Source organism: Emys orbicularis, chromosome 7 (genome assembly GCF_028017835.1).
Source record: "Emys orbicularis isolate rEmyOrb1 chromosome 7, rEmyOrb1.hap1, whole genome shotgun sequence".
Lineage (NCBI taxonomy): Eukaryota > Metazoa > Chordata > Testudines > Emydidae > Emys > Emys orbicularis.
The window spans coordinates 76,979,698-77,004,446 of NC_088689.1; the positions used below are offsets into that span (position 1 = coordinate 76,979,698).

The 24,749-nt window shown below is 46.5% G+C and overlaps 1 protein-coding gene across 1 annotated transcript in view; it reads left to right on the top strand.

Moving 5' to 3' along the window:
* The first annotated feature begins 8,101 nt into the window (after positions 1-8,101).
* SORBS1 (sorbin and SH3 domain containing 1) overlaps positions 8,102-24,749 on the top strand; it is a 139,259-nt gene continuing 122,611 nt past the window's right edge. The window contains exon 1 of the mRNA XM_065408217.1: positions 8,102-8,280. Within this exon, the coding sequence (XP_065264289.1) occupies positions 8,102-8,280 (179 nt within the window). The remainder of the gene's footprint in view (positions 8,281-24,749) is intronic.

Sequence of the window (24,749 nt, forward strand, 5' to 3'; positions counted from 1 at the left end):
AAATAGAGACACGAAATTTTCAGAATAGATTTGTACACTACAGCTAGATGATATTTCAGTCCGATTTCAAATAAAAATACATTAAAAATGTTAATTATAATTTTTACTATTACAAATCCAAAATCATCCATTACGCTATCCTGCTTTAACTGCCATTACCACCCCATCCAATACAGAAAGAAATAAGAAAACTCTTCAATGAACTTTAACCTGTATTTACAAAACACTCTGAATAAAAAACACTCTGTGCTCTTAAAACATGACTTTTCTTGCTTTAAGTTTTGAAAATTCAATCACTAGTTCTTTTAGATCCAGTTTTCCAGCTATTTCATGCTCTATTGACATTGTGGCAGGTCCAACAAGTCTCTCTTGCCCCATTGTTGAACATAGATATGTTTTTATCAATTTAACTTTGAGAAGCTACATTCCCCATTAGCTATGGAAACTGGCAAAGTTAAAAGAATGCATAGAGCTTTAAAAATATTTGGAAAAATGTTTCAGAAACAAACTTCAGTACTTCTTCAGGAGTGGAATGTTTCTTAAATCGTTTTGAAAAAGCCTGAAGCTCACTACACAAATCTGTAGCATCAATGTCTTTTGAATTTTCATGAGTCAATGCCGACTCCAGTTTTATACAAAATTCTCTTATCTGTTTTGCTGTTTTCTTTTGCAAGCTGTGGATATCATATAGAAAGCCAAATTAGCTCTAGCTGCTGCATCTGTTGAAATCTTTCGTCAACCGAGTGAATAGCAGTATCAAGGACTGCGAAGTAGAAATTCACTTTGAACCTTTGTTTTGGGTTCTGAATGGGTGTGTCTCGTCCTTCATATGAAAACTGCTGTTTCTTTTGCCGAATGCGAACTGGCTCTGGTTCAAATTCTGTTGGAAAGTCTATTTCTTCAGCAAGCTCGAGAGAATCTACCAGTGTTCTTTCGAACCCTTCATCACTTCTGAATTCCTCCAGAATATTTTTAGTTTGCTGCAGTTTTTGAATAGCAGAATGTATGTTCAAGTTATTTTCCTGAAGCTGCTGTGACAAAGCTCTGTCCTTGTCTCCCTGGGTCCTGCATTTCCTGACGGATTTCGCTAGCTTCAGAGGTCACTGTGACCCTCCTCTTAACCCTTCTCTCTCGAGAGACAAGGGTCACAGTCTACTGAGCCATTTTCATCATAAGCCAGCGAGGGAGGTGAGGAGAAGCTATCCTCCCTTTCACAGTCTCTGTTGTCTCCCAGTCTCAGTGATTAATCAGGGGGTATAGGGGGAGCCCAGGCCCGCCCTCTACTCAGTGGCGTAGCCAGCTTTTAAGAGGAGGGGGAGCAAACCTAAAAAAGGCACCCCCTGCGCGCCCCCCCCCCCCACTCCTCCAGCCACCATGACTGCCGGCCGCGCTGTGGGCAGCCAGCCTGTGCCCCCCCCTCTCCTCCGGCCGCGACTGTGGGGCCGGGTCGCCTGCTGCGCCCCCCTGCTCCTTCGGCCGCACGCCCGCCCCCCCATGGCTGCCGGCCACGCTGTGGGCGGCCAGCCTGTGCTCCTCCGGCCGGCGGCCACCTTTGGAAAGGCGCCGCTTTTGGGCAAAGGGGTGAGGGGAAGCGGCTGCTTCCCCTGCACCCCGCTAGCTACTCTACTGCCTCTACTCTGGGCTCCAGCCCAGGGACCCTAATAGTATCAGCTATGGTAACTGACCTTTTAGGAACAGGACACACACATACAATTCCCTGGGCTACTTCCCCACAGCAGCCCCCACATCCTCCAGATCCACTTCACCCTTACCTCAGGGCCTCCTTCCTTGTACCTAGTATGGTGTATACAGCTCAGTCTCTCCAATAGCACAACTTCTCACAGCTCCTGACATGCGCACCCACCTGACTAACTGGGAGGCTTTTTAACTAGTTTCAGCCAGCCCCTGATTGGCTTCAGGTGTCCCAATCGACCTATCAATCTCCACTGCCTTCTGGAAAGATCTTAATTGGCCCCAGGTGTCTTAATTGACCTGGAGCAGCTACCATTTACTTATCCTGGTACCAGGGATTTGTTTAGCCTGGGGCTAATATATCTATCTCCCATTACTTTTCTATAGCCATCTGGCCTTGCCCCGTCACACTGCTTACTAGTGAGGTTAATCTTGAAAAGGATATTATACCACAAAATGAGGGAAGTCAAAAATTTGAACTTGGAAAGGCCAATTGCAGGAGCTTCTGCATCTGAACGTGCCATATTGCCAGATGATCCAGTAAAGGTAGTATCATCAGAAATTTCAATTAGGGCATCATAAATGTTTCCAAGTTCATAGCGAAGAGGTTTCAAAGCATCAATGAGACTCTCCCATCTTGTCTGACTAAGTGGTTTCACAGTTAGAGAATTCACATGGCGAGTCAGAATTTCCCAACCGCATGTTGAGCCTGAGAAAAACACATAAACACGTTGCACCAGGTCAAAGAAACTGCTTGCCTCCAAACAGCATCTAGCAGCATCATTGATTACCAAATTCAGAGAATGCGCACTGCAAGGAACGAAAAAGGCCCTAGGATTGATTTCCATCATTCTCCTTTGTACACCATTGTCTTTACCCTTCATATTACACCTCTACCCCGATATAACGTGACCCGATATAACACGAATTTGGATATAATGAGGTAAAGCAGCGCTCCGGGGGGGGCTGCACACTCCAGTGGATCAAAGCATGTTCGATATATCGCGGTTTCACCTATAACGCGGTAAGATTTTTTTGGCTCCAGAGGACAGCGTTATATCGAGGTAGAGGTGTACTCCCATTATCATAGCCTTGGCCACGTAAGTTTTCAACGGATAAAGACATTGTTTCAAGCTCTTGTAGAATAGTTTCAGTCATAAATGCTCCAGTCGTCTCCTTCAGTGATCTGAAACCCCAAAAATGTTCCTTTATGAGCACTTCAACATTATCGTCATCTGCAGACTTTTCCATATCCACAAAACGAATGATCATCGTCATTTGTTCAACATGACTCACATCTGGTGTACAGTCCAGTATTATTGAAAAGTATTTTGCAGAATGGGCAGCTTCTACAATTTTCTTTTTAATGGCATTTGCTAGGATTTGAATCCGTTCATTCTGCATATTTTTTCCTAAGTAACGAACCTGTGTTCCATGATCAGTTATTTTATGTAGATGCTCCTTCATGACTGGATCAAACACAGCTAGGTATTCAACAAATTTTAAAAAGTTTCCATTACCTGGAGTATATAATTTTTCATTTCTACCGCGGCCACAGAATGCTAAATTTTGCCCAGCGAGAACTCTCACTAAAGCAATCAGACGCTCTAATATTTGTTGCCAATATTCTTCTTTTTCCTTTTTCACACGTAAATTTTCTTCATCGATAGTTTTTCCTTTTTTCAATCATAATTCAAGTTCTTTCCAATTTTGAAAACATTACAAATGTTCTGTACTTCTTTCACGTGAAGAGAGAATTGAAGATATGTTTTTCCAGTCCTTCGAACCATTTTCAGTAAGTGATGTACCAATTGCTTGATTTCTAAACAACTTGCAGCAAAAGCAAAACACAGAGTCCTTTGACACTGAATATAGTAACCAGTTTTGATGAATTTTTGCCCCATTAATGAGTTTCCTCTTGTAATGCTGAGCAGAGAATTTTCTTTTATTTCCATCCTTAGGGAAGGGAAATTCATGAACTTGTTCGTCCATGTTTCACAAGAATTTGCCGCACACTGTCATCACATCTGGGCCATGAAGCTGGGTCCCCATACTGTAAAGGTGCCACCGGACTCCTTATTGTTTTTGTGGATACAGACTAACACAGCTACCCCGATACTTGTAACTTGTTTGTAACTTCCTCATCCTTTCTTCCTTCTACTTCATTTACTTCAATTTCTGCATGTGTCTCTGAAGGTGAATAAATTTTCTCCACTTCCCTATCAGTCTGATGCTATGAGCTGCCTCTATATGCATCCGAAGAAGTGGGTTGTAGCCCACGAAAGCTTATGCTCTAATAAATTTGTTAGTCTCTAAGGTGCCACAAGTACTCCTGTTATTTCTTCATCTAGAAGTAAGTTTCCATCATCTTGAGTTTCCAAACTGCTTTTTTATGGATGTGAGCTACCCTCATCTCAAAGTAATATACTTTCATCTTGATGTTCCAAACTGCTTCCATGCGGATGTGAGCTAACCTCCCCTCCAAGTAAAATTCCTTCATCTGGATGCTGTGTACTGCTTCCATCTTTATTTGGATTAAAGAGAAGATATTTCAGGAAGGATCCCTGCTGTTTTGCTTGGTCCTTTTCCTTCTCAGCCTTTCATTTACAATACTCAGCTCCTGAGGCTTTTCTTTTTCCTCTTTCTGCCATTGGGCATTTGAATATTGTTATGTACTGTGCTCCTGACTGTAAGCATTATAGCGTTAAGAATGGCTGACACCACGCACCACATGGTTGGTGATTTAAACCACATTGCAGCCATCCCAACACATCTTTTCACTGCTTAAAGGTTCAAAGATTAGTAACATACACTCACTTACCTATTAAAATGGTTAGTTACAGCGTTTACATGGCAACAAAATGACCTTTTTCGACATTATAACCCGACACCGGTTGTTTGGAAAGTAAATCCCCTTCCTCACAGTTACCTGCTTGGAGTGTGACGTCATCACTTTCGTAGTCTATTAAGCGTTAACGCTGTTACGTTTATGGACCTTATTTATTACATGTGAACCAGTTATAACAAAGAAAAGTTCATAATTATACAGCCCGATAATAATGCTTAAAGATACTCACATTTTGGATTTATAATGCTGAAAGATGTTATTCTTTATTCTTTGGCACCAAGAAACACAATTTTCCACGGTATTTGCTTGATTCTTAACCATCTACCTGCGATGTGTATTAAAATGACCGTTTGACATGTATCAACTCGCGATATCTCCACTCTACATGAATTTCCAGCTATGAGACCTTGATGTATATTTGAGTTAGGTGTCACTAGCATTGCAGCTCTTGCCACTGGCGGATGTGTTTCATTGTGGCTGAGTTATTGCTTATCAAAATTGCGGAGTGTCATCTTGACCCTGCGTCACAAATTGGAAAAAAAAATTCGCTAAAATATTATTTATTTTTGCAGTAAATTAAAGATTTAACATATTAATAAATTCTCAGAAACGTAGAGAAATTAATTATAATTCATATTCCCTCCGTACGCACATGGGAATTGAAATAATTACATCTTTGTTATTTTATTTGTATTTTTTTCATTTTTTTTTTCATTTGATTTTTTCCCCCTCGAATTTCCCCCCATTTAACTTGGCACCCTAGGCGACCGCCTAGTTCGTCTATATGGACGGGCCACCCCTGGGGACCGTGCCAATGACAGCCTGCCAGCTGCTCCGATCACAACAAACCCAGTGCTGTTGGATCGCAGACCACTTGACCAAAGAACATTTTCTCAGTGCGTATCTGGAGCAGTTGGTAGGATTTTTCCCCAGTATCTGGAAACAAACATTTTAAATGATGTTATATATAGTGGGAGGCTGCCTGTAAAGGGGCACAGCCCAGATTAAAACTGACCCCAGTGTAGAGCAGAAACCTATCCAGGAGACCTCACGCTGCAGGTTCCATCTCTCGCTCTCTCTTTCTGGAACTGCTCTAATTTTGTTGGGCAGCAGTCATGGTTCTTCCAGGCTTATCTTTCAGGATGCCAGCAGGTCCTGAAATAACTCTTGAGGCCTGTAAAACATCATGTCTCCAGTCAGACAAACTCTTTGACATCCCTCTGAGAACCTTCCTGCTGCTTCTTTGCTTCCTTTCTGTTCTCTGATTTTTTTATTCATCTGTGGCCCCCACCTCCCTTCTCCTCCCCGTCATGTGTGTCCAGGGTATATCCTATGAGAACCATAGGCTTATTAGGGGAGCAGGACAGGATTTTAGGTTGACTGGCTGGTATCTATCCCAGGTCTCAAAGGGATCTGGACCCAGATTGCTTGTTAAAAGAAATATGATTGTTTATAAAAATTTTTAGAACACTTAAACAAAGATAAAAGCAAAGGAACTTTATCACCAAAGCTAAGCTACTGTTAATAATATTAAACTAAACTAAGAATAAAGCAAAACAACTGTCCAGTCAAGGTGAAATCAACAAACCAAACAAGTTAGACTCAGTAATGCCAACAATAATCAGTCCTTAGACAAATTCTAAAAAAGTGGCTGTTTGCTTATAAATCCAACTAAAGAATGTGACCAAAATCAATCAGATCTATCATTTGAATGGTTAAGTAGCTTAATATGAAACCAAATTATTATCTTATGTCTGGACCACAACCTTGGAAATGAATTGCTATGTGGTGGCTAACCCTTTCCTCTCCCCACCGGAGATGATTATAGCTAAGGCTAAGATTTTGTCATGGATATTTTTAGTAAAAGTCACAGATAGGTCACAGGCAATAAAGAAAAATTCACGGAAGACTGTGACCTGTCCGTGACTTTTACTAAAAATATGCATGACAAAATGGGGAGCTCCAGGCTCCCTACATCACCCAGGGGGGCCTGGCTCAGAGCTGCAGTGTCCCTCCACCGCCCGGCTCGGAGCTCCGGGACACCCCGGCTGCCTGCGGCGGCTCTGTGCTCAGGGGCATCCCAGCACCCCGGCCGCCCACAGTGACCAGAAGCTCAGGATCTCCCTGCCGCCCGTGGTGGCCGGGAGCTCGGGGTCTCCCCACTGCTTGTGAGCTCCAGGGCACCCCTGCTGCCTGGGAGCTCTGAGGCACCCCTGGCCCCCACCCCAGCTGGGACTTGCAGGCCATCCCTGCTGCCCTCTGCAGCTGGGAACTTGGCCCCCGCAGTTCCCAACTGCCAGGGTGGTGGGGGACCCTACAACTCTCAAGCGCTGGGAGCTCAACTCACGGAGGTCTCTGGAAGTCACGGATTCAGTGACTTCTGTGACCTCCATGACAAAATCGTAGCCCTAATTATAGCATAGACTTGAATGGAATATTTTTGATAACTAGAAGTTTGACACTGCATTTTCCAGAAATTGCAGAGGACAACCTGAAGTCTCTCAGGATTTTTAAACATAAAACACAGAACACACTTTAGGGAGTAATTTTACGAGACATCATTTAGGACTGTTTAAACCTGGGGAACATTTATTTCAGGCACCTTGCCCATGTGGGTTGTATGGGTGCTCATACACACCTGCATTTTCGCAGCCACACTTTCACACCATACATTAAAAAGAATAAAAAGGCCCAAGATGTCTCTGAGCTTAAAAAAAGAAAGAAAAGAAAAAGGACCATGTCTGAGGAAGTTAACATGGTCTTATCTGGGTGAAAAAAATCTCGAGATTATATTGTATCACCAGTTTATGTAAAATTCAATATAAATATCCTATAAAAATAGCTAATTGGGAGGGGGGGAAACTAGCCAATCGCCCAGTCACTCAACATTCATTCATTAGCAACATTAAAAATAAAATATTATATTCTACTTCATCACCTCCAGTTCCTTCTGAGAAACGAGGCATTTGCAATAATTTTTCTATTTTAGAACTGGGCTATAAGCCAAACGTCTTATCTTCTGGAATCTTCATCTTGACAGAGGAAATTTACTTTAAAGCCCATCAATGAAACCCACTTGAAACATGACATTTTACATTTTAGGTTGGGTCTATATTCCAATACAAGCTATTCCTCTCTCAGTATCAGGTGGTTGAATAGTATCACTGGTCTCGTGTTTTTGGCTTTTGCTTACTGAACAAAATTCAGTCGTGCTGCCTTTTCCCTCTAGAGGGCATGTGTTCAATCCATAGCAATGCCTCATGCAAATAGAGGTGGTCATGATTAGGGTGACAATTTTGTCACAGAGGTCACGGCAGTCACGGAATCTGTGACTTCCAGAGATCTCTGTGACTTGAGCCTCAGCGCCTGGGAGCTGTAGGGTCCCCCAATGGCCCTGGCAGCTGGGAACTGCGGGGATCAAGCTCCCAGCTGCAGAGGGCAGCAGGGGTGCCTCGCAGCTCTTAGCCGGGGCGGGGGACAGGGTTGTCACGCAGCTCCCAGCCAGGGCAGGGGTGCCTCAGAGCTCCCAGGCAGTGGGGAGACCCCAAACTCCCAGCCACCATGGGCGATGGGTCCCCCATGGGTCCCCCGGCCAGGGTGCCCCAGAGCATGAAGCCGCCGCGGGTGGCCGGGGTACCCCAGAGCACAGAGCTGCCGCGGGCGGCCAGGATGTCCCAGAGCTCCAAGACACTGCGGGTGGTGGAGGGACACTGCGGCTCCGAGCCAGGCTCCCCTGGATGGTGTGGGGAGCTTGCAGCTCCCCATTTTGTCATGCATATTTTTAGTAAAAGTCATGGATAAATTCACAGAAGCCCGTGACCTTTCTTTATTGCCCGTGACCTGTCCATGACTTTTACTAAAAATATGCATGACAAAACCTTAGCCTTAGTCATGATTGCATTGCTGCCTGTGGCTGTAGTGTGGTGGCTGTGCATCCGGATGGTGCTGGGGCAAAGCTGCCCCGTTGTGTATAGCTCTGTGAGTGACCAGACTTTCTCTGATTTGGCCTCTTTCCTCCCATCTATTTTTATCATCCATATTTTCTTTTTCTCCATCTTCATCTCTCTTTTCTCCCCCATTGTCTGTTTGCCCTTGCCTGGAGGGACCTAAGAGACTGTCCCCAAGAAAAGAGACTTTCAAGGTCACCTCTACACTGAGAGCATACCTTGGCTTTTATTCCACTCCCTATCTTCCCAGCAAGCCTTGCTCCCAGCCTACATTTCTAATGGTGCCTGCCCTACAAGTTCCAGAATTCCTTTGATTCCTATGAATTCTGGGATGACTTCTCTATCCCAGACTCCTCGGTAAGTGCAATGAATGCCAGGGGCAGTGGCATTAATATAACACGTTTCCCTCCCTGTCTCTCTCTCATAGGTATGCATTATTATGTAATAGTTACATGTGAAAAGAAACCGGAATCGCTGGCGGAGAATCCTGACTATTTCCACTGGGCCTGAATAGTTCAGCCAGTTGATTAAAGTGAGTACACTGCAAAGGGTGGGGGGGATTAATGGGGGATAGGGTTGCCATCTCTGAGATACAAAAAAATGGGACACCTGAACCATTTCATCTGGGACAGCTACCTCAAAAAAGGGACCTGGTGTAGGAAAACTTGGATAGGTGGCACCCTTTTGGGGGGAGAGAATCAAACCCTGACTTTCAGCACCACAATCACAAGATTCTGTCATTTGAGCTAAATTCCTCTGTAAGTGGTAAGCTGTCCAACGGGGTCTGACCACAGAGGGTGACAAGGTCTCTCTCCCCCCCCCCCCCCCCCCCCGTGTGTTAAATAAGCTAGTCAAAAGTAGAGCTGTGGGGAGGATGGAAATTCCATTTGTGAAGGATTTTGAGATTTTGAAAGTTGGCTTCATTCTGAATCAGAACAAAAAATGAAAATTTTGATTTTGACATTTTTTAAAATGTTCCTTATGATATAATATAATATGAAATTTTAAAAGGGCAAACCAAAAAGTTGTTTCCAAATAAAAAAATGAAATGTTTAGTTCCATTTCAGCATTGTTGGAACTTTTTTTCCTGGGTTTCTTCTGAAATGAATTCCAGTGAAATTGACCTGATTTTGTGAAGTATTTCAATTTTAGTGGAACTGCATTTGCTAACGGAATATAGTTTTGTTTAGGTTCTTCTGACCTACTCTAGCCAAAAATGTGTGACCCAAAGGAATTCAAGCCCCATATCTGAGTGCCATCTTGTAATGACCCATGGCTGTACAGATACCTCAACAAGGATCAAACTCAGTAGCTTCACCACCAAAGGCTCATACATTTATTTATTTATTATATGTATTTTGAGAGCAGCACAATGCGCAAGGTACTGTCCACACATGGAAAGGCACAAGCCCTGCCTGGAGAAATTTATCCCTGCCCTCTGAGCTAAATGCATGCCAGACATCTGCTTACCGCAATGCTGCCTTTCTGTATCGGGCCACAGATGTTGTCATGAGTCTCATAATACGACTCAGTGGTTCTCAAACTTTTGTATTGGTGACCCCTTTCACACAGCAAGCCTGTGAGTGCGACCCCACCCTTATAAATTAAAAACACTTTTTTTACATTTAAAACTATTATAAATGCTGGAGGTGAAGCGCTGTTTGGGGTGGAGGCTGACAGCTTGTGACACCCCATATAATAACTTTGTGACCCCCTGAGGGGTCACAACCCCAGTTTGAGAACCCCTGTGATGTGTGGTGTGTTTCTGAAGGCCCCAGCTGCAGGAGGCATGGGATTAGCTGAGAATCTCATCTTGGATTGAAAACAAGCAGTACGTTTTTAGCACTCATGGTTGCAGAAAAAAGCTTCAAAATGTGACCTGAGTGAATCCCAAAGGCTCAGAAACCAAAAGCCAAAAAAAAAAAAAAACCAACCCCCCCAATGTGTTATTTTTTTAAAAATCTCATTAATTTTCAGCCAATTTCATTATTTTTAAATACTTGGAGCTGGCAGTGCTGATTGGTTGTGTCTCTGCTGTTTTTCTCTTTCTCTGTCATGCTGATGCAGGATTTATAATTTCAACTCCACAGTTTCCATTGTAACAGAGCTAGTGTGAAAAGTTTGGGGGAGGAGGGAAGGGAACAGATCTGTGTTGAAAGACCAGAAATTGCGTCTGGATCTCTGCCATGTTTTTGGTTAGGAGTGTTATGTTTACAACATGCACACACAAAGAAGTGAGATAAAAACACAAATATTCTTGCTGGAAGGTTGCAACGTAACACAACTTTTATTCTTTATCCAGAATGATAACCCACTCTAGCCAAAAACAGAGAAAGACAAAGCAGGCTGCTCCATAAAACAGAGGCATAACTCACCCCACCTTACCATGGGCTACCTGGCTGCAGACTGACTCTGATCTCACCCTTCCCTACACAGTGCCCTAGCCGGCAAGCAGGACCAGGAAACCTCTGGGATTTAAAGTGATAGCTACACAATTTAATATCGTTTTCCATACACCACAGAGAGGAAGTCAAGGGGTTGATTGTTCCTTGACAATAGAGATGCAGCACTGGTAAAACAGATTTGTATTCTTAGGAGGAGACAATGTCGGGAGTTCAGAATCCCATCCAGGCCCAATTGCCTTGTTAGTTAATTTCTGGGTTGAAAGAGAACTGGCAGCTCTGAGATGAGTCTTGGTATTTTTACCCCTACGAGGCACAAGTGCTTCAGGCTTTAAAAGCTTTGCACCGAAGCACAAAGCTTTAGAGACACTGTCGTGGATGAGGCTTGCCTGTAAAACCCTTCTCCCCATAGTGTGATCCCCATGGCAAGCCCACTGGGGGATGGGGTAGTTAGGAAGACAAGGGTCAGAGCCCCCGGAGGGGGAGACTGTTGCTTCTCAGAGATGCTAGAGCTTTACAAATGAGACAAATGGGAGAGGCAGCTTCCTGCCTTCTTTGACCTCCTGCAGGCACCAGGAGAAGCCTCTCCAGTCTCTTCTTCCCCTTCCTCCCCATGTCATATGCGCCATCAAGCCCAGATTTCAGTGTTCCAGAGTCTGGTTGACTCCTCTCCCACCTAACTCTGCTGCCTCAAACTGACGCCCATTCCCCATGTTGTCTGAGGCACACACATACTGCAGCTGGGATTCAAGGGTTACATATATCCGACTGCAGTAACACAAACTCCCTCCAGTACAATGCAAACGAGGCAGCAGCTTCAAGGTTTCCATCACGCTAAGCACGTAGGGACTGTTCACAGCATGAGAGTGCTGTGCCTTTTCTGCACTCCGCCCCTCCGCAAAGTGAAAGCGCTTTATCCGGGTCATGGAAGAGGATGCTGGAGAAGCTTATGGGACAAATCAGGCCAGTTTTTATGCCATGCTAATCCTGCTGCCTCCCAAAGCAGCTGCATTCTGCCCCACTGTCAGTCAGGGGTGACTCCATTGACGTTGATGGAGTGGCAGTATTTTACACCTGGCCTGAATTTGACCCCTGTGTTCTCACTGCAATATTTTTTTCTAATCAGAACTTGGGAACCATTAATGAATGCTATTCCAGGGACAGGCTGTATTGTCAGGCATTGCCTTGAGCAAGAGGCCAGCTGCAGAGCCGAGAAGGCGCTCCGAGAGGCACCTCGGAGTCACAGTTCCTCCCCATTTCTTCCTTGGTTGGGGAGTGGAGGAGAACTGGTAATAATTTTCCACTGGCCTACCCCAGGAACAATGGATGACACTTCCCATGCCAGCTCAGCTGTGTTGGTCACCTAGGCTCTGTCCTGCCCTGATCTGAGGAGGGAGGGAGTGGGCACACAGCTCAGTGTCTGGGTAGGTGTCCTGAACTGGCCCCCAGGCCCAGGCCCTGGCTAGCTCTAACTAGTCTGGTATTTTTCTTTTGATGTGACTAAACAAAGTTAGGGGCTGCGACATATTTTGGTCTAGTATGAATTTTTTGCCAGAGGCACATAGGACACTGGGGACAACTCTCAGTGCTATTTCTCCTTTCTTTCATTTAATATAGAATTCGTTTTTATGTACAACCTTCAACCCCATCCACAGATCAAATATTCACTTCAGCCTGGAGATTAAAGAGCTCCAGGCCTGTCAATCTGGAGCAAAGGCAGGGAAGAAATAATCTAAATGCTGCATATGGCTTGCATGGGAGATTAATACGATTGGGCTGTCGTCCATGGGGCAGAGGAGATGGAGAACTCTGATCACTAAATGAGTCATGTGAAGGTTAGAGCGATAGATGGGGAGACAGAAAACAAAGGTGAGTTTATCAGAATGTAGCCGGTGAAATCCAGCCCTTACGCGTACGCATAGTCCCTACACGGGACAGGAAATGGAATGTGCTTAGAGCTTGGTGGATCTCTGAGCTATCAAGCTGGCAGCTCATACCATCATTTCCCTCCTGCTTCTCTACCCATCCTTTGCATGTGGGAGGCTGTTGCATAATTTCTGAAGGGCTGGGGGCCTGATTGCCCCTCCCATGATGGACCACATCTCACTGGGCCCATGGAGCAGCAGCCACCTTATTAGATGTCCCAGCCTTGGGGTGTCAGTGAGTGCTAGAAAGCTACAGGGAGGGAGGAGGCACGATTAGCTCTCTCACTATGCCCCCACTGTGGCCCAGGGCAAGGTTTCCTCCAGACGGAGCAGCAACTGGTATCTGAACCCAGTGTCACACATCTTTCACGCCCACTCTGCCCATCTCAGAATGCCAGACAGAGCTAAATAATACAGAGCGGTCCAGAAATAAAACTTTTATCAGCTGAGGTTTGGGAACAGATGGAGAATCTATGAGGCAGAGATGCTGGAAGGGATGGAAATATGTTTCAAATGTTTTCCTTAGTGTCTTCCCAATCTGCTCTTAGATTCACAGCTTTTACTGATTCCACGTGGCAGACAGCAAGAGCCCAAAACTGAAATATCTACAGTTATCTGAAGGGAAATGTTCGCTGAGCCCTGCTGAGCTATGTTGAATGGGTCACATGGCCAGTGACAAAGTGTCATGGGTGCAACTCATGGCTTGATGGGCAAATTCTTGTTTGCTTTAATCTAGGCTAAGCCTTTAGTTACTGGAGGAGAACTGGGGAGGGATTTGTAAAGTCAGGTAGGAGATTTGGACACTCATGGGTTCTGTTCCCAGCTGTGCCAGTGACTTCTTGTGTGTCCATGGGCAAGCCACTTAGTCCAGCCTCTTCAAAAGCAACCTCTGAGTTTTGGGACTTTCAATGTTTGGGCCTCCAGTCTGAGCCACCTTGGCAGGACACTGGCAGCTCCTCTCCAGTGCAAATGGAGCTGTTCGCATGTGTGAAAAACCAAACCCTTAATCTTTCTGTGATTCAGCTGCTTGATTATGGAGCGGGGATGAGACTTCCTGACCTGACTGGGGTGTTGGAAATGTAAATGCACCAATGTTTGTGAAGCCCTCAAATATCCTGGTGACAGAGCCAGAAAAGAACTTGGCTAGTCCTCTGTGGAACTGATATGCAAACCCAGGAACTCCTGTCTCCCAGCTCTGTGCCAATACACTAGACCACTGCTGCCTCTCTAAATACTCAAGCTTTTATATACCCTGGGTGGGCTGTATTTTGAACACAAGCAAATTGGGGCCCAGTATTTTCTGTGCTGCACAGAACAACACTAATCATTCTAGTTAATTATCCAAGCTCTGTTTCTCAGCTATAGGGGCGAGAGACTGCTGAGTTGGGGGTGGGGGCAGCAGAAAGGTTGGCCCGGATTTTTTGTCTGCCTCCCATTGAGCACGTTCCTTCTCGGCACACCTGCAGTTAGAAACTGCAATGCTACAGAATGCTGATTTAACTTCATCAGTGCCTGATGTCTTACAGCCAGGGGTGAAAGTAACTTAAAGGACTTACCGGTACTCCAGAGTCCTGCGGAGGGGGCGGGGCCTCAACTGGAAGAGGCATGGCCTCTACCGGAAGAGGTGGGGCCTTTAAATCCCAGGGCTTTTAAATCAGGATTTAAAGGGCTCGGGGATCCCGCTGAAGCTAGGAGCCCCGGGCCCTTTAAATCACCCCCGGAGCTACCAGTTGCAAAGGCAGCTGGGAGCCCTGGGGTTTGGGCAGGGGTGAAAGTAATTTACATTTCTTACCCATATGGTCCAATCGCAAGCAAGCAACCCACCTCTCCTATGTACTTCATGGATCCTTCCCATTGCATGACATAGATATAGAAAATAAAGCTGCTACTACTACTAAAAATACTGTCTGTAATAAAACTTTAATATTGGAATAAGCCTGAAAAAGTGAAAACTCACTGTCACATTTTTCTCCATGTCTTCCCTCCTCCTCCAGCCAGGCTGCCGACGCTAGGCTGTGCTTTCCCCCTGCCTGGCACTCAGCAGCGGCTGCAGGGACTCCCCTCTAGCTTGCAGCAGGGAGCAGGGAGACTGGCTGAGGGAGGGAGAAGCCTGCCTCCTGCATAAGAACAGTTTAAACTCAGCTGTTCCCTGAGCGGTTCAGCCCCGGGGGTTAGGAGCTGTTTCTGGCATCCTTGTTAATTTCACTCACAGTTGTTGCGGGGGAAGGGTGTGTGTGACCATGGCAGGGGCAGTTCTTTTCTGCCCCCGGGATGAGGGGATCTCCAATACTAATATACACAACAAATACAAGCATTTGGCTGCACAGCTTAAATCCAGAGCTAATAAAAGCAGGTGGAAGGGGAAAACTCACTGTCACCTTGGTTTCTCATCTCCTCCTCCAGCCAGGCTGCAGACAGTAAGGCTCTGCGTTCCTCCCCCCACTCAGCAGGGGATCTCCTCTAGGCTCTAGCTTGCAGTGAGCAGGGAGACTGGCTGAGAGATGCCTGCTGCTGCCGCCTGCATAAGAATAGTTAAACTCAGCTGTTCCCTGGGCAGTTCAGCCCCCGGGGTTAGGAGCCGTTTCTGGCATCCTTGTTCATTTCACTCCCAGTTGTTGGGGGAGGGGAGGGGCGGGGGGAAGGTGTGTGTGACCATGGCAGGGGCAGTTCTTTTCTGCCCCCTGGATGAGGGGATCTCCAATACTACTATAATACAATAGTAGGGGCCGGTTGCTGGGGTCGGGGCAGTTGGCAGCAGGCTGCAGCTGCATTGTTTGTGACACACACATTCATACACATACATACTGTATGTATTACTGTCCTGTGGGGAAGGTGCCAGTGCCCTTTTAAGGGGTGGGGGGGGGGAGACAAGTGTTTCTGGGCTAACACACCTCAGGAACTTCTGCTTAATGTGTGCTGCTTAATGGAGTCCGTCCTTCCCCAGGAGGCTGTTTGTTGGTCCAACTCCTACACTGAAGAGCTATCTTTTTTGAGAGATCCATCCATACTGTACATATAAATTTAGAATATACCTGGATCAGAGTAGATTTAGATCTGTGAAGCAAGACAAGAAGATTTTGTTTTCCCAGGAAGACATTCATGTGGATGTTCCAAAGTTAGCTTTTGAGTGCCATACAGTATCCCCACATGGTAATCGCGCAGGCTTGCTATTTACAACTGCCTCAAACGAAGCCGATCAAAGCATACGTGAAGAAAGGTCTTCCAATTATAAGAACTTAATTATCAATTTGTCAGTTTTGAATCCCGAAAAATGGCAAGAGAATCCAGAGAATCCCCATTTCGGAGAAAAGGAAATAAGAGCATTGGCTGATCAACTGAGGGATTTGTTGAATTCAAGGCTTTTGGAGGAAAAAACATTCCTGGTAAACTTAAAAAACTCGTCCTTGCAGTGGACACCCTTGCTGCAAGCAATGCTGACTGCGAAAGGGGATTCAGTGCGATGAACAACATCATTACAGTGAAACGGACTGCACTTACCACTTGTCATGTGGCGGACTTGCTATTCATTTCATGTGTGGTACCTCCTTATACTCAGTGGAATCCTATGCCATATGTGAAATTGTGGCTTGGAAAGGGCCGACGTGCAGCACATTCATCTCGAGACATGGCACGACAACAGGGAGAGCAGCGAGAGCAGCTGTATGGCCCAATGTGGGAGTTGCTATAAGGATGCTTTGCTCCATCCAGTCCTTCCCATGGATGCCCCTTTCTTGCCCCGGCTGTGCTGGCCCACTCACACCTTCCACGTGCCAGGACTGAGCCAGGGGCTGGGGCGGCTTTGCTGTGGGTAGTGGTTCCCGTTGCAGCTGCAGCCCCCACCTGCCACCCCCTATTGCTTGTGTTGTTGCTGCCGCATGCCCCCCAGACCTCCGTCTCCTCCCCTGTCTCCCGGGCAGCTCCCTCCCACAGCCTGGAAGAGAGAACAGCAGCTGCTGAGGCTGGAAGTTTTCCTGGGGACACCATTAAGCAGCAACCCAAAAGCTGGGTGCCGACAGATGCGCTGGCAGTGCCCAGCCAGACGTTGCCTCTTACAGAAGTTCCTGAGGTGTGAGCAGCAGAAATACTGTCTCCCCTGTCCCCCCACCCCTCAAAAGGGCACCGGCGCCCTCCCCACGGGATAGTAATACATACAGTATGTATGTGTATGTATATGAATGTGTCACAAACAATGCAGCTGCACCCTGTCGCCGACCCGCAGCGACCCCAGCAACCAGCCCCTGTGGGCTGCTGCTGCCTGCAGAGAGCCAGAAGATGCCGCTGGGCTGGATCTGCCAAGGAGTAAGTAACCAAGGCAAAAAACATAGCCAGCCAGCCAGGGAGGGAGCCAGGGGGGCAAGGGACTGCGTTGCACCATGTCCACCAGTGTCCCGCTTTCCCTAGATCCTCCCTATTTCCTAGCAAGTCAGATATCAAGGATTTTTTAATCTCCCTTCCAGGCACATAAAAGAGTACAGGGGGCACACCAATGGGTGGCTAGTAGTAGGGGAAGGCAGGGGTGAATGAAGGACAACTGGAATAGCCTTCATGAAATATACAAGATATTTAGAGAAAGTTTTGTCAATTTCAGCCTCTGCACTCTGCAGGCAGGACAAAACAAAAAGAGATCTGAGATTGCGCCCTATGTCCTAAGGACATTTCAGGTGTTTAAATCAATATATAAAGAGGGTGGAATGAAAACTACTATTTCTTTCAAAGGAGGCACAATAATTTCCCTGAATATCCAGTTTTCCCCTCCAATCCCTTTGTGGTTTTCTCTATGGGGGCTATTTGCTTTCCCTGTGACTCTTTAGTTGCTTTAGCAAAATTGCTTTGCCCAAAATAAACCCTGATCATCATGACACATCTTCCCACCATGTTCTCCATGTTTTTTGTGTTGTTTTTTTTTAAACAGTAACATTTCAAAGAGGATTACAAGCAGTTTGGACATCACAACCATAATCCTCTGCCGGGGAGGGAATGGGATAGATTTGAACTTGGAAATGGTTCCTGATTTTGATTGTATTTTTTGTGTATAGGAGATCCCCTCATCCCGGGGGCAGAAAAGAACTGCCCCTGCCATGGTCACACACACCGTTCCCCTCCCCCCCAGCAACTGTGAGTGAAATTAACAAGCATGCCAGAAACGGCTCCTAACCCCTGCGGCGCAGGGAACAGCTGAGTTTAAACCTTTCTTATGCAAGGGGCAGGCTTCTCCCTCCCTCAGCCAGTCTCCTTTTCTTACCGGTCCTCCGTACCGGCCCGTACCGGCTTACTTTCACCTCTGCTTACAGCCCCCCCCCAAAGTGTGCCTGCCAAGTTTTGGTGGGGACATAGGGGTTGAAGAGAAGTGGAATTAAGTTCTTCTTAACTCCTAAAGGCAATGAATTGAAACACTGAAGTGTTTCATCTGGGAAGGTCACATTCAGATCCAAACATCTACTCAGCCTGGGGTTTGGGGCTAGGTCCATCAATGTTAATGACATATACAGTAGGAGCAATAGTCTAAGAGTTAGACCAGCGAGGACGTAGCGTCCATGAATACTTACTCTTTTCTTTAGTAAAGCACATTGCTCTTTGCTCTGCGTGCTCTTTTGGCTAGGTAGCAGGGGATCAGTAGCAGGCTTCTTTCTTCTCTAGCCTGTTGTCATTAGCCATTAGGATGCAACCCAAACAGGGAAAGTTATTACCAAAAAATATTAGCAAATGGACAGATGTCTCCATCCGGGTTTTGTCTGTCAGGGTTCCCTTATTGCTGCAATTCCAGCTTCCCTTCCTAATCATTGAACTAGACTTGAGCAACCCCTCAAATGATCATAGTTTGAATGCGCATCCAGTTCAGGTGCTGAGCCAAAGTCCCTAAACCTCTAGAGTCAGCAGAATGAGGCTGAAAAGCTCAGGGAATTCAACGTTCCCGAATGGTTGATTTGTTTTGTTATTCTTCAATTTTAGTCAAAGCTAGAGATGCCATAAGAACAGCCTCTGTACCAGCTCTGGAGCCCTTTCTTACACCTTGCAGTGGTACCATACTCCTCAAATAGCCTCACTGTGGAGGAGGGGACTACTCAGTATGAGAAGGGACTCCACAGTCCGGCCCCTTAGAATTGAATGGTGGGGGGCTGATGGCAGGGCACTCTTGGTGGAAGACTCTCTCCTCCAGAATTTGTTTCTTCTCTTGGTTGTCATCATCTCACAATATTGACCTCCAGGGTACTGGGTAAGAACCATCTCCTTGCTCCAGCCCTTGATTGTAAATCATTCTATTGTGCTGGCACTTGTGACTAATGATGCAACAAACCTAGTGGATTAACACATTTCAAGAATATTTCAACCCTTCAGTGGCTAACCAGGACAGGCCATGAGAAGAAAAGAGCCATCTAAAAAAGTTACATTAAACCAGTCTTTTGCATTCCATTTTGTTGTTTGCACAAGTGTGAGATCTCAAAGCTCAGTGTCGAGGATTTTGTGTTTTTAATACAATACCAGCTGTTTCAGAGGAAGGCAAAATTATTATTATTCATTATTTGCATTACGGTAGCATCTTGCAGCCCAGTCATGGCCTAGGGCCCCAGGGTGCTAGGTGCTGTACAAACACAGAACAAAGACACACTGTCCCTGGCCCAGAGAGCTGACAATGTAGATCATTGTAAGTACTGTCCAAATACACTTAAGTGTGAGAAGTGTGCTCTATCATGGGGGACAATTTCTCCCTGACCCCAGCTGAAGATCGTCCCAAACCCTAAAGCATGAAGATTAAGAGAGCTGGAAAGTAGCTGGTGGAATTTCAGATACTGTTATTATTTATTTAGGGCCATATTCTGCTACTCTTACTCAAGTTGAGTGTTACCATGCTCTGTAGCTACCCCCATTAAAATAAGCGGGGCTCCTCGCAGAAAAACGTGTTACAGCTTAGTCCTGCCTGTAAGGCTGCCAGCAGCCAGTCCACGTTTATCTAATTGGATTTTTAAAAACACTAGCCGTAGTTCTGGTTCAATAGGAGGGTCAAAGAGCCCAGGTGCTCCTGCCTTACCCAAGATACCCACATACACAGTGTCTGATCCTCTATGGTCCTGTGCCCCCATTTACAGCCCAGGGAAGTGGGTGTCAAATGTCCCCAAATCCAAATGATGGTGTCTTAGCCCCACTCTACACAGGAGTAAATGACAACCCAAGATGGTGGGCAATGGAGGGCCCAGCTGATCCCTCAGTCACCTGGCTGTAACTCCCATTCATTTCAGTGGGACAAAAACCCATGTAACTGAGGGCACAGCTGGGCCCTCTGTCCCCCTCCTTCCCTCCAGTACTGGGTTTCTTAGTCCTTTAACAGGAAAGAACTATCTGACACACCCATGCTCCCTCTAGCTGAGCTCCCAGAGTAGTGCTATTTTCTCACTCCTCAAATGGCAGGAAGGAAATGAAATCATGGAGAATGGTCCCTTTCCTGCTCTCTGCACAAGTATCCTCACCTGTTCTCTGCACAGGCATCTTCTTGCTGACCGTCAGCTTATATACCTCCTGCTGGGTTAATTGGCCGATCACTGTAACAAGGGCCACCTGCCAGCTTCTTAAAATCTGCAAAGACTCACCTGCCATAGATGCAGGGGGTTCTGTCTCAGACTAGGCCCCATCCCAGGGCCTGTTTCACAGGCCCTGAAAAGCTTAGCATCCTGTGACAGGCTAGCCACCTGTACCTGGGGCAGACTGTGCTGTGTCACCTTCACAATGAGCTGCCTGGTAGTTATGTCAGGGTGCTAACTTCTGTGTTCATAGCCCCAGCGGTCAGTTCTCAGCTGGCAGGACCAAGCTGCAAAGCTCAGACACAGTTCTGAGTTGCCTAGAAATCCAGTGATTGTGGGGCAGGTGAGAGTGGTTTAGGCTCACCTCTCATTGCAACTTTGAAACATTCACAACTGAAACTCAGGCAGGTGTTTCCTAACAAGGCAGGAACTTAAGCCAGGCTCAGTGAGGTTTGTAGACATTTGAATGAGCCTGTGCAGATTTATGGCATTGGGTGAAGCCCAAGTAGTTGTGGCTGAGTTTTGCTTTGAGGTTCAAACCCCCCAAACTCAGAGGGATTTGAGCTGAGACTGTGGAATTGCACACAGCGGTGGGAGCGTGTCATGAGCCAGGTCCCCTTCCTCTTTCAGCAGAAGCAAATTGGCTCCATCACTTGCAACCAGCTCCTGCCCAGGAACAAGCCCAAAGTCCCCCATAAACATTCTGTGGCACCTCTTTTGAAATAATGCAACACCTAGCACCCCCTTTGAAGCCCTAAGGGACTAGACACAGCAGATGTGGGAATGCATTGGAGGACTATCACGTGCAAATGGCTGTATGAGGTGATGAAGGTATGAAAAATGTGTGACTCCTGCATGTAAATTTTCCTATTTGTTTTGGAACTGGAAAATCTTGCGCCATCTAGTGTGGGTTTTGCACATGATTTTCATATTGGAAGCAAGGCACAATGAAAGGAAGGATGGTTCACTGGGTAGGACACTGGCCTGAAGCCTCGGAGACCTGGGTTTAATTCCCTGCCGTGCTACAGACTTTGTGTGGCATTGGACAAGTCCCTAGATGGGGAGCTGAGGCCCTGAAGAACCTTCAGTCCATGCCTGCACAGTTTAAAAAAAAAAAAAGTAAAACCCCAAAGCCCTGTGGTAGTGAGTCTCAGAGCCTGGGTCAACTGACTGGGGTTCACATGGCTAAAAAAGCTGCATAGGCATTGGGGCTAGAGCCCAAACTCTGAGACCCTCTCACTTTGCTGGGTTTCAGATCCGGGCTCTAGCGTATGCCCCAACGGCTACCCTGCTAGTTTTAGCCCCACAGCGCAAGCCCACATCAGTTGATCTGGGCTCTTCTGAGATTTGCTATCATTGTCCCTTTTTGCTGTGTAGATGCACCCTCAGCCTGTCTGGGCCTGAGTTCCCCATCTGTCTGATGAGAGTAATGGCACTGCCTTACCTTGCAGGGTGTTGTGAGGATAAATACATTAGAGGTTGCTATGTGCTGAGGTGCTATTGGGATGGAGCTGTCTAAGTGCCTTAGACAGAACAAGTCTTGCATTAGCTAACTGGATGGTTAAGTGGACACTGCTGTTGGTTAGTTTTTGATTATTGCAGCTTGGCTGCAAAATGTCAGCCAATGTTGTTGCTCATTCCCAACCCACTAACACACTTCATCTCACAATAAGGCTATCTCTATACTACCACTTACATCGGTATTACTTAAGTCACTCAGCGGTGTGAATAAGCTACCCCCCGAGTGATGTAAGTTACACCGAGCTAAGTGCCAGTGTGCATAGCATTCGGTCCACAGGAGAGCTTCTCCCACTGCTTGTTGGGGGTGCATTAATTAAGTCGGTGGGAGAGCTTTCTCCCATGGGCTTAGAGCCGCATCAATGCGGCAGCTCTACTGTAAGCAGTTTCGTGTAGCCGTAGCCTCTGAGTGTTGGCTTTAAACTCAAGCAGGATGTGTGGCTGCTTGGAGCAATGCAGCACCCTCAGCAGTTCCCAGCCTGGTTCTGCCTTAGTCCATCTGGCAGCAGAACTCCAGGGGAAAGCACCCAAAGCCTGACTTCTCTCCAGCAGTGGAGCCTATGGTAGCATCCCCATGTTTGTAGTCTCCATGAATCATAGAATATCAGGGCTGGAAGGGACCTCAGGAGGTCATCTAGTGCAACCCCTGCTCAAAGCAGGACCAATCCCCAGACAGATTTTTGCCCCAAATCCCTAAATGGCCCCCTCAAGGATTGAGCTCACAACCCTGGGTTTAGTAGGCCAATGCTCAAGCCACTGAGCTATCCCTCCCCCCGAGAACTTAACCCTGTAAATCCCAAAGCCCAGGAGGGACTTGAATCCCAGCCCTTTATCTGAACTCCCCTGAACTTTGAATCAAGATTCAAACTTTGACTCCCAGGCCCCTCTCTAGTGAGACTCTTTTCTGCATCCCTTTTGAGTTCTCCATCCATTAGTGTTACACAGAGTTCAGCTTATGCTCTCTTGACATTTTAATGGTGCTTCTTTTTTCCTACCTGACGACAAATGGTCTGGGGCTTGTTTACAAACCCTTAGTACTGTACTCAGTAGGCAGCAGGCTTTGCACTGACGTGACAGACCTTCTTGTGTGGCCGGGGACACCAGAAATAGACTTGGAGGAGAAGATCCAAGCTCAGTCTAGCAGGTCTCCTTGTTATTTTGTGACATGTAAACAATATGCAGTGAATCTAATCTGAACTACTAATGTGCACAATTTACTTTGGAGGCTATTCCGTGTGTTTTGTCGGCCTTTCTGGTTTTGCTCGTGAAATCAGGTTTTTTCCCCTGTAGTGGGGAGCGCTTTCTGTCATCCTTTAGTCTGACTGTAGATAGGCCTGAATTAACTCCCTCTCTTAACCCAAACACACCTGAATGTCAGCATGTTTGCAATCTAAACCTAGAGCAAAATCTGAATTTTGCAAATGGCCTCCTCTGTATAATGGGCCCAACCAAAACCCTCCAAACTTTAGGTCATTTGAAACCCAGGTGTGAATTCTGAGTACTGGGCTCTTCTCTAATACTGGTAAATAACTGAGAACACTGATCAGCCATCATGAGGTGTATGAGCAATACTAAATACATAAGTAGACTAGAACAGTGCTTACCAGCATCCTCTTGCACTTGTGTCCATTTACCAGACCAGGATGGTAGCTGTACCAGCTCAGCTGTCTGGAGGCTGTGGATAGGGATGCTAACCAGCTAGGCTGGAAAATAGAGAAGGGCTTGAGCTGCAAAATCTGAAGCTGGATCTAGAGTTCAAACACCCTAACGTGCATGTGTGTTTTCACCTCTAGGGCTTTTGTTCAGACCCCTCGCTAACATTTTATGTATCAGAAGGTTCTGAAGTTAGATTAAGCACCCAGCCAGAGACTTCCTTGGCCTGTGTTCCTCTACAGTCAGCAACCTTCTCTCCATTAGTGATGCTTTCTTAGCCTAGTCTTTATTCTGGTCCCTGGGGAGACCCTTGCCTTCCAGACATTTGTGAATGCTCTGTCCGCAGCATGGTTTATAGCACTTCAGACTCAAGAGTCCCTAAAATGGGTTTGGAACAGCCTAAGGTTGGCTGCAGATTAGAGAGCACACAACTGAATGGGAGATAGGGCAGTGCAATGAGCCCCAGAGGCTTAAGGGAGAGATGGAGCCTAGAATCCCAGTCATGCAACCCTGAAGCTCCAGCTTTGCCTGTGCCATTTGAAAACTGCTGGACTGGAATAGATGGTCTGCTGATAAAGGCAGGATGAGGAGCCAAGAACCCCAGGTTCTACCCCAGGTTGGACTTGCCACTGACCTCCTGTGTGGCCTTAGACAAGTCACTTAACCCAAGCTCTGGATACAGGATGCCACAATCCCAGTCTTTTTGTTCCCTGTATGCATGCACTGGAAGAATTGCTCCCGAAAGAGGGTGAGACCATCGTCCCACTCTCCTTCCTTACCAGCTGGCCCAGGAGAGCACACATTAAACCCTATGAAGGTTGGCACCACTCCCACTCCAGCATGTGTTCCTCTCTGGGACCCCCAGGGGAATCCTGGCTCAGTCAGCCTGCATTCCTTTGAGGACTGTACCCTCCATGGATGCCCCAACATGGCTGTGGTTCCCAAGATCCTGGGGTTAATCTCTCTTGCTCTCAAACTGATCGTTTCTCTCGGTATCATATCAAGTATTTATACTACAGGCCTAACTCTGCCAACTGCGGAAACATTAGCCAATCCCTGTGATCCTACTCATTGTAAAAGGATCTCCAGTGCCTATAGCCAGATGCTAATGAAAATGTTCCCTCGTGGACAGGCATATGCTGCTTTGGTGTGGTGGTGTTGTTGTTGTTTTACACAGTGCTTTCCATGTGTTTTACCCAACTATTTTATAGAGTTTCGTCCATCACGTTCCTTCCCCCAATGCATCCCTA